General features: G+C 48.3%; 1 protein-coding gene across 11 annotated transcripts in view; it reads right to left on the bottom strand.

The window, feature by feature from the left end:
* arvcfb (ARVCF delta catenin family member b) overlaps nt 1–10,537 on the bottom strand; it is a 216,976-nt gene that overhangs the window by 62,048 nt on the left and 144,391 nt on the right. For 9 of the 11 annotated variants that reach the window (XM_035379907.1, XM_035379914.1, XM_035379912.1 and 6 more), the window contains 2 exons: nt 8,651–8,671; nt 927–1,591 (listed from right to left, as the gene is read on the bottom strand). In XM_035379907.1, the coding sequence (XP_035235798.1) occupies nt 927–1,591; nt 8,651–8,671 (686 nt within the window). The remainder of the gene's footprint in view (nt 1–926; nt 1,592–8,650; nt 8,672–10,537) is intronic. The other 2 variants (XM_035379910.1, XM_035379911.1) reach the window with 1 other exon arrangement.

The following is a 10,537-nucleotide window of genomic DNA, read 5'->3' as shown; positions in this document are numbered from 1 at the left end:
GCTGTGCTTCACAGGGAAAAAAAGCGTCTGCTCCAATTACGCACTTCTGCGACACTTCTTTTTATTTTTATTTTTCCCCCCGCCTGCTGCATATTCAAGGCCAAATGTTAACAAGGGCTACAGTCGTGGTGTTGAATATAAAGAAAACAACGAAAAAAAGGAACAAAAAAAAAAAGACAGCGAAGGAGAAGAAAGGATGGCAGCTGACTGGACAGCGGACGGCCGCTTCTCCCTCCTCCGCCAGGCGTTTTTTTTTGGCGGGTCGTCGGCGGGCAGATGGCGGACCGCGTGTCGGGGGCGAGGGCCCTCCCTTTGTGGGGGGGGGGGGGGGTTCGCTCAGGGGGACGGCCTCTGGAACTTGGCGAGGAAGAGGGAACCTCAAAAGCGTGTCTTTTTTTGTCCCCCCCCCTCCCGTGACAGCGACACATGTTCGCATGTCGCCCGCATTTAAAACGCCCCACTGCGCCCCAATGCGCCCCTCCTCCCTCTCTTCTTTTACCCTTCCGTCGCCGGACATGCTGCCCCGTCGCTTTCTACCGCCCTAAACGTGCGCTGTAAATACACAGCACCTCGGGAGAGGGCGAGGATGAGATCTATAAACGATGCAGCTTCCATTGTCTGTGCTTCCTAAACAGATGACAGAACGAGTGCGTCGGAGAGGTCAGCAAAAACCTACGATAAAACACCCGACCGAGCAAATCTGGGAAAAAGTGAAAAATGTGCCCTGACCCCGCTAAATGTGATAAAGCTACTTATGGTCTTACAAAACAGTGTGAAAAGAATGAGAATTAAACACAAAAACAATGGAGAGAATTAGGCAGAGAATTAGACAAAGACTTCAACGAAGAATAAGAAGCAGAACTACCCCAAGAATTAGCCAGAGAATTAGCCAGCGAAAAAAAAAAAAACCAGGGGCAAGCGCTCACCTGACTCGGGGGACGTCTCTGATTGGCTCGCGCAGGGGCCGGCCCCGGTCGGCGGCGGCCAGGACGCGGCGGTTGGCGGTGGAGTAGTCCGGCTCCAGGTCGTAGGGCTCCTCGTCCTCGGGCCCCAGGCTGCGCCGGTCGTCCTCCAGGCCGTAGGGCTCGGGCTGGAAGCGCTCGGGCTGCGAGCGGTTGAGGTCCACGCCGCCCAGCACGCCCACCTGCGGCTGCGCCACGTGCCCGTAGTCGTCCTTGCGGATGGCGGGCAGCGTGTAGCTGTTCTCCGGCCGGTAGCTGTTGGCGGGCATGTAGGGGTAGCGCGGCCGGTAGCCCACGCCGCGCGACAGGCTGCCGTAGTTGTCGGTCATGTCGCCGTAGCCGTCGTGGACGCCGACGCCGCCGTAGTGGCGGTACTGGCCCTCGGGCGTGTCCCCGTAGGAGGAGTCGACGCCGCCGCCGCCGCCGCCGTAGGAGTTGTTGAAGGAGCGGCCCAGCGTGGAGGTGGCCTGCGGGGTGATGTAGCGGTCGCCGTTCTTCAGGTAACGCCGGTCGATGGAGTCCGTGTAGCTGCCCATGGGGGAGGAGCCGTCGGGCAGGGGCAGGCCGTCGGGCCCCAGGGGCACCTGCCGAACCGTTCGCGTGGTCACCGTCTTCACCATCTTGGTGACCTGCGTTGGGGGGGGAGGGAGAAGAGGGGGGCAGGAAGAACAGGGGAGGTCAGAGAGAGCAAACGGGTGGTTTTCAAGTTGTGCGAACCGTGCTAGCCATGGCAACCAACACAGGCTAAAAAAGCAAGCAATTATCGCAGATCAGATCAGGCCAGACCAGGACATACCACAAGCAGCAAAAACAACCAAAACTCAACCAGAACCCAACCAAAACACAACCAAAACTGAACCAAAGCCCAACAAGAACCCAACCAAAACAGAAGCAAAACCCCAACCAACCCTGCCAAATCCCAACCAAGCAGGCCAAAGTGTGATTCGCCAAGAAATGGTAACATGGAAAACGTGCCTTTTTTGTGTTTTTTTTGTTTTGTTCCACTGTATGAAAAGCGTACGTTCACAAACCTTAAGATAGCGAACACGGGCGCGAGTCATGCATGAGTGGGGCAGCCATGATCTATGAAACAGGAACCCAAACGCAGAGCCACACTCTCATACCCTCATAAAGAATAATAAAACGGGAGAGGAGCGGGAGCGGTGTTCGAATTAAAGGCGGGTTTTCTCTCCGAACGAGCCCCCGGTCTTTCTCCCCGTCGTGCTGAGAAGCTGTCAGGAGGAAGGTGCCAGTCTGCTTAATGATGCCGTACCCCCCCCCCCCCAGCTCATTACCACGGCGACTGCTCACCGCTCAACGGCTACACTTAGGACCGAATTCTCACCTCGAGGATGAGACGGACCAATGGGCCATTACCGCGGCCGACCGTGAGGGGAACAGTTGCCACGGCAGCACGGAGGCAGTGTGTGTGTGTGTGTGTGTGTCGCTTGTCAAACAGAGCAGAACCCTGCCCTGAAATTCCAGCTCAGGGAGCGGATCGAGACTGGGATGTAGGGGTTGTTACGCCATCATCATATCTGTCACTGGAACACCCCCTCCAGACCTGCCCATCATCAACAAATCAGCATCGAATCCCTGTGGGACAACACCGGAGTAGAATGGCCGCCTGTCGCAGGGTGGGGTGTCACACGTCCCAGGCCCGATACCCAACGCACACAGAGCCCAATTTCCCACCCGCTGAATCGTCCTCGGCGGTAATTGGCTACTTTGTCCGCATCCAGAAGTTCCTCTTGAGAAACTAATGAGGCAGATGAAAATTCATCACGGCACGAGAGAAAGACCCCGGGATTTCCGGCTGTCTCTGGTCTGTTGCGAGCCTCGTTGCATTGAAAGCCTCAAGTGGCCTTGTGTCCATTTGTGTTGTGAAGACTTAAACATTTCCTTCCTGCACGATAGGACCTTACAGTGCTTAGTCATTATTTATTAACTAAGCTGTCTAATTTGCCCAAAAATTCTAATTCTACATGTTGAACTTGACGGCGCCAACAGGTAGAAGAGCTGCGTCCCTCGCTAGCTTAATTAACTCACTGACAGAACAGCCCCCGCAGTTGCGATGGCTTACCACTAGAGGCTCTGGGGGGAAAAAAAGGATAGTTGCCTCAGTCAATAACGGTGTCTTGCTCAGGTCTTGTTTTCATTACTGTCTGTTCATTTTAATGAGGTCTTCCTTCTCCGGCGAGTGCAAGCGGAAAAAAAAAAATATCTTACCGAATAAGATTTTAATGAAGTAACAAAACAGAAAAACAAAACAAAAAAAAAACAATTTGGGTTATTCATAAAAAAAATAAAAAAAACTGCCACTGGCATCTCGTCTCGTCTTGTCATGCTACAGAAGTTTCATTAAAGTTGTGTCTTGGATGATTACGGCGACGGTGTCAGCTCGAGATGTTTCCGTCCTCTTCACAGCACATTAACGAGCAGGTAACAGCATCTAAGGGAGCCGAGTGTGCAAAGCCTGGATAATTCATAATACAGAAGTCTGGGGGGGGGGCACCGACAACGTGTCAAAGGCATCTTTCGAGCGGCAGATTAAATATGATGTAGCGGCTGCCGCTCGATATGGGCCCGCAAAACACTCGCATAATCGCGGGGGAGTTCAAGGAAGCCGAAATTCTCCACCGCAGACCTCGATATTTTAAGAGAGGACGCGGTAAGAAAAACCACCTAAAACATTTGGGGAAACTTATGCACGGAGTAACGGCTTCTTTTTGAATCACATAATTCAGAAAATTAAAAATTTGAGGGTGCACTGCACCAGCTGTAACCAGAGTGTCTTCTGTCTGTGTGCAGGAATTCCTGTGCAGTAGCTGAACAGGAAAGGCACTGCACTGCATTAAAAACACACCAGGTGAAATCCACTCACTTTGATGAGGTGGCAGTAAACACCCCACCTGTTTCCCCCAACCCGCCCCCCCCCCCCCCCCCCCCCCCCCCCCACCCCCCTTCATGAATCACCATGACAACAGCGCGTAAAAGCGAGGCGGTTTCTATGATACCGTGAGGATAAAAATTCTACGGTAAAAAAAAATAAAAAATGTTTACGAATCGGAAAAAAGCACTGGCAGTGACTTTTATAAATAATATCTCTGGGGGACAACATTTTTACTCAATTAAAAACTTGATTAAAAAGGCATTCATAGATTAGAAAAATAATTAAAGCTCACACCATCCTACCGGGGGGGTAAGAGTAAGTTTAGGCTCTTGAGTTATCAGAAAGGGTTTTAGGTTTGTTAGTAATCATACATGGTGCAGACTAGCTCTTATTGCAGCCAGGTAGTTGAATGTATTATGTGTTGAATTATCGCAGAGCCCTTCCAGAAGTGTTTTCACAGATGTCGGACTTCTGTTCGAGCTTCGGCTGGCTCTCCCAGGAGACGAGGGGAAATCCTGTTCACTCCAACTATGCGAAAGGTCAATTTGCTCAGTCTTCTCATTCAAAACTCGGCACACCTGAGGACAGCTTTTCATTTCTGTCAGCGTTAACCATGACTGGGGCGAGCGAGCTGTAGGTACTGAGCAACGCGTGAGGAGAGAGAGAATTCATTCTCCCTTTCTCGGCATGAAGGTTGAAATGACCGTCGCTTCTGTGAAATTGGTAGAAGTTCCGCCTTAATGAAGCAAACTTTAGCCAAACGGCCAGATAACGGCAGGCTGGGTTATCAGCCTGTCCTGAACGCCGCCTTTGATTCGTATTCAGTGTGACAGCGATAATGCAGTACAGACTTCCCTGGCACCTCTCTCTCTCTCTTTCTCTTTGTGTGTCTCTCTCTCGCTTCGCTCTGACCGTACAATCCGGTGCTGCCTGTACACCGCTTGGAATGCCATCTAAGGAAGGAAAGGTAGGTTGTGGGGGGGGGGGGGGGGCGCATTTTTGGCATGAATCATAACCTGACCCTCGTGCTACTGGCTAATTTCCTGAGCTGTTGATCCTGCACGCAACCAGCCTACCTCGTTGCATCAGGAAATTCCTTCTCCCTGCGTGTGCATGTGTGTGTGTGCGTGTGTGTGTGCGCGTGTGGTTTCAAACGCGCTTTGATCATTAGGCCAATCCCGATAAGGGAAAAGGCTTCAGAAGTCGGCCCTTAAACGGGAGAGGAGCGTCAGGTTTTATCCGAAACCGGTGCAGGCAGCCCAAAAACAGGCAGCCAGTCCGTCCCGTCAGTGGTTCTGTTTCAGGAAACCAGACCTTCGGTGCCAAACTCTACGACTATAACGAGAGATGCCTGTGGTGGGGAGGCAAACGCGGGGCCAGGCGCAGCAACTGTTAGACCGTTAAAAGGGGGGCGAGAGCAAGCGGGCGTGGCGGCCAGGCTATTTTTTTCTTTTTTTACGGCCCGGTAAGAGTTTCACGATCTCTGCGGCGCTTCTGTGTTATGGGGATGCCAGCTGTGCGTTAGCGAGGTCGTGGCACTCAGGCAAGGCGGGGTAGGGCGGGGGCAAGGGGGGCACAGGGAGCGGGATTTACGGGGTCTATCTCCGACGGGGTGGGCGTGGCGGGTGACGACTCCGCCTGCCGTTCGGGCGCGGCCGCCGGGAGGTAGGTGCGGCGGGTTACGGTTTTGACCAACCTGGTTACCTATGGGCAGGGAGGACAGGCAGGGAAACAGGTGAACGACAGAGGAAAACCAGCGAAAGCAAACGGGAGCGTTTCTTATATTGCACGGGAGTGCACGGTCCTGAGGCACGGAGAAAAGCCCTTTCATGCCTTGCCAAGCTCCGCCCTCTAGCTGCTAGTTTCCAAGGCTACAGTTCTTCGAGGCCTGTAATAGGGCTCCGGTCTTCTTCCTGTTCTTGAGCCCTCGGTAGGCAATCAGGCTGATCACCGCACTTATTAAAGCGTATTAAGGCCTTTCAATTCCAATTGATATTCCCCAACCAACCTCATTCATTTAAATTCACAATACAAGGCAGAATGGCCCTTCAAATCAATACGCTGCCTTTCGCTAGAATGTACCGCTTTTTACGTGCACCCAAACGGAACTGGGAGATGAAGGAGATGAAGCTCGATTCTGGAGAGGAGGGGGTGGGCTTTTTTTACCGGGCACAAAGACACAGCGCTTAAATGGCTGATTCAGAGCTTTAGCGTCTAGATTACATGTAAACAACAGCCACTCGGAATAAGTCGAGGGCCGTTATTAAGTTGTTTTGCAACGGTAGCTGCAACAGGAAATGATCAAAGCCTTGCGTCACGTTATCCGATAAGCAGCAGGACAGAGAGAAACGGAAAAGAAAACACACTCGCTCCATCCTTCCGCCTTCTGAAGTCGCATTAAGCATGTTTTGAAGAAAATAAACTACCAATTAATAGTTACTCTCCACAAAAACAATACATAAATGATAGGACAGCAAGATTAAAATCTTTTTTAAAAAACGAACTCGTGTGTCATGCGCGGCATAAGACGTTCACCACCAATTAAGCCAAAGGGTCATCATAATTTTATTCCAAATACAGACCGAAATTAATCTCCCGCTTTTTAAAATTACTTTTATCCCGTCTGTCCTGCAAGCATCACGCCCTCATTCTGATCCTTGATTATGTATCATTTTCCCTATTTTAAAAATCCTTGTTGTAAATGGGCTCTGTGACTGAATGTCCTCTTCTTTATACACCGCAGCGCGACAGAGAGATTAAATGTGCATTTTCATTACCGCCGGAGAGCTTCGTGTCACGCCAGCTCTATCCAGCGGTGCCCGGGGGGTAAGACCGCCGCGAGTTCCGCCGGAGTGCCGCGTTCGTACGGCTCATAGGGAAAACCGTCTGTTGCAGATCTCGCTTGCATTTTGGGCACAACGCGAGCTCGGACCGTACTTGAAAAATAGAGCGATTTTTCATGTCTTATGTTTCAGGTCCAGGTTAAGTTTAGCAAATGCGCATCTCCTTCTCAACTTTGAGAAGCAAAGAAAATGCATCAGGCACATGTATTAGCTGATTCAGTCATTTTTGTGGCAATCATATAACCATGATTTTTCACAGACTAAATGATCTGCATGAGCAAAAACATTATTATTTTTATTTATTTATTTTGAAAAAGCAAACATTGCTTTTTTACCATGTAGACCTGGAAAGCTGGGAAATCGGTGAGGACTGCACGAGTAGGCTATTAACGATAACTCCGCCAGCACCACAAACGGCGCGGGTTGCCGGAATAACGCAGGGAAATGTCTTTTTTGGCAGAAATGTGGAATCCCGACAGCAATAGCCGCGTTTCCACCGCAGGAACTATACCCCGGAACTAGGAACCTTTTGAGGAACTCAGTGCGTTTCCACCGCAGGAACTAGGGTCTAAATTTAGTTCTGGGGGCTTCGTTTTACCCCCCAAAACGTTCCTGCTCGGGGGGTAGTACTTTCCGAAAGTACAGGAACCTTTTGGGTGGAGCTTGCAGCGCTGAACATTTCTGATTGGTCGAGTACTCGTAGCATTTGTGTTGTATTTATTTTCCGCCATTACCCGCCATGTTTGAAAATATGCAGCGGCAAACCAATTTATTTTCATAATAACTTCAAATCAAACTTGTATGTTATGCGGCGCAGTAGCCTACTTTTGGTTATAACCTGTCAACGTCTTGGAATTATAACGTGTGCTCTTCTGTTCTTTTCTTGCTTTAGTATTCGTTTTATAAAATGCTAAGCATTCGTGCTGGGACAGCATATTACGTAGGCTACCAAAACATTCAAACGGATTAATTCGGTTGCTGAATATTTTCTTCCGGATTTTCTTTGTTAGCCCGTTGTAATTGACTCAAAACGTTTGATACAGTTATGTGAGGTATGCGGTAGTTCTGCATAATTAACATTGGTGATACAGTACAAGCAAACTGGAAATCACCTTCCGCACTTTTTATCCGGGTAAAATAACAGGTTAATTCTAGTAATCTTCGCTTTAGCTTTTTCAGACTGCCGTAATTTTACTCAATTTTACTGCCATTTTTCAATTCCACGAAAAGACCAGGAAGACTATGGACTCATTTATGGTGCATGGTTCGCATCTGGAGGGCACACTTCGCTGCTCGGCTAGCAGTAACTTCGAAGGAAAGCAAACGGTGGCTGTACCACTACTAATTTACATTTTCACGCAAGTCCGAGTTTTCGTTCTATTCTTGTCATTTTGCGATTAGCCTATATGGAATTGACAACGAGAAAGTAATAAAACAGCAAATTGTTTACAACGTGTGCATGTTTTCTGCTGTTAATGAATGTGTTTGAGAGGATATATGAAAATCAATAAATACAAAAGTAACCATATATAGTCATTGTTGGTAACCCGTTGTATATAAGTGGAATAAACCCCTCCAGGCTGTCCCGGTTATTAGAAAATAATGTAGGCTACTTCGGTGGTAGTATGGGGCTACAGAAGAAATCATATGACAGATGGACCGACGACAACGTCAGTGGGCTAATTTGCCTAATCTTCGCGGTACTTTAGACCCCGGTGGAAACGCAGACAACCATTGGCTGAAGGAACCTTTTAGTTCCTGGTAAAGTAGTTCCTGGGACTGAAAGTTCCGGGTAATTTTGGTGGAAACGCGGCTAATGCTTAAATTCACTGGCCGTGGCGCGGATGTGGGGCGTGGCGCGGAGTGTAGCGCATTCGCAGTGGAATGGACACACGGAGACGCATGGCGCGGTGAGTTAAAAGAGAAGAGGAGCGAGAGAAAGTTCCACTCACCTTTACGTTAGCTGACACATCCTTATCAAGAAACGATAAACAGAGCAGGGTAAAATAAAAAAAATGGATTCAATAAATAACATACGAATACAAAACAAGGAGGAAAACAGGCCATTCCGCAACACTTAAATGTAAAATAAAAGAGCAGAGGACAACAAAGTGTTATTCAGGTTTCATAACTTCGACAACTGCAATCCGGGAACACGGGGTTAAACAAGACGAGGTTAAATGGCACATTCTATAAGAGAGGGGTTGAGGGGAAATCGTGAAATCTGACATATCCATTAGGAGCTCCCATTCTTTTCACGTTTTCTGTGTACGATAAGATTGGGGGCTCGTTATCAGAACAGTAAGACTCGTGCAGGATGCGTCACGTGCCGAACTTTCTAGTTTGCAAACACTCAAACGTCGTATTCAAAAAGCAAAAAATTACTCTCCCATTTTCAAGTTTATCCCGTTTATCCATTTATGCTTAGCAAACTCCTTTTTTTCTCTCGGGTGACTTGCATAGAGGGCATATACATTATTCATTTATAAAATTGGATATATACTGAAGTAATCTGAGGTGTTCACACTGTGTTCATTCAATAGTACAGCAGCGGGGTCTCACCTAGGAAACCATGCGGCTTACCCATCCAATTACAGCCCTCCACGCTGGACCACCCTTGAATGAGGTGGTGCTGATGAACCCAATTGAAATCCCACGGACTAATGTCTGAACCTTTCTACGCTTTCTACGCCCCAAACTGCACATTTCAAACTGAAAAGTGAAATGGAAGCTTAGCATTATAATTAAACTTCTGAGGTTTCCATCTACCCCCAAGTCCCCCCCACCTTTCCCGTACTCAGTCTCCATTTCTTATCTGTATTGAGCTATTTATGAGTTCAGACCCCCCCCCCCCCCCCCCCCCCCAGAGCGTATCACTCAGAAAAAGAAAGGATTTATATGTACACGCATTCTAGAACTGAAGAAACTAAACTAATAACTAGAACAGATGTTCATAGGTATATTAGGAAAATCAATTTTTTTTTAAATTAATGATGGACAGTTCGCCAGTCCATCGCAGGGCTGTATAATAATCTCGAGTCTTGGACAGAATGGTTTAGCATTCAGCTCAACTCAAGATCTGTGTTGTAGTCGTACAGGCTGGTTCACTCCTTTCAGTCTACAGACGATCCGGGACATTCCTCAGTCTTCCAGGTTCCTCACTGGCAGCAGTGTTCACACTCCCAATCAGAACAGAGAGCTAGCCTCGAGCGCTAGCATCGATCAGTTCTTTCCTGTGTTGCCTCTCACACTGTACATGTATCGAGGGTATGCAATCTTTTCTTGTGATACAAAAAGGAAATTAGGGTCAAATCCCCTCTACCAGAAATGTTCTTAAAGCAGTTTTGTGAAAAAAAGAAGCAGAAATGAACAGTGGAAATCTATAATTAAATAGGCTTGTATGTGTGTGGATAGCATTAGATTTTTCCAATTAACTTGAGAGGGCTGTAAGAACAAGTGCCGACAGAATAAAAAAGCGTATACGTGTACAGATAAAATTAAATATGTCATCTGCAGGAGCCGTGGTCGGCTAAGTGATAACCGTGATCTGACCTTTTATATCGGCACACACTTGTAACATTTAACATCGGGGATGGGGGGGTCAATCAGTCGTGGAAACGAACCGAAATTCGATTCATGACTTCTGAAACGCCCAGGATGTCCTTTGGCCACTTTGTAAATTAATGAATTGATTTTTAATTAATTTTCCAACTGGGCCAATATGAAATTGACCCCAATGTGGACATTTCTCACATGGAAACAGAAATTGACCCCCCCTCCCACCGACAAGATTGTGCTCGAGGCTGGATTTAATCTAAGTGCGGCAGAGGCTATGTCGA

The sequence above is a fragment of the Anguilla anguilla genome, chromosome 10 (assembly GCF_013347855.1).
Source record: "Anguilla anguilla isolate fAngAng1 chromosome 10, fAngAng1.pri, whole genome shotgun sequence".
In the NCBI taxonomy this organism is placed as follows: Eukaryota; Metazoa; Chordata; class Actinopteri; order Anguilliformes; family Anguillidae; genus Anguilla; species Anguilla anguilla.
This window is presented reverse-complemented; position numbering and strand designations above follow the sequence as displayed.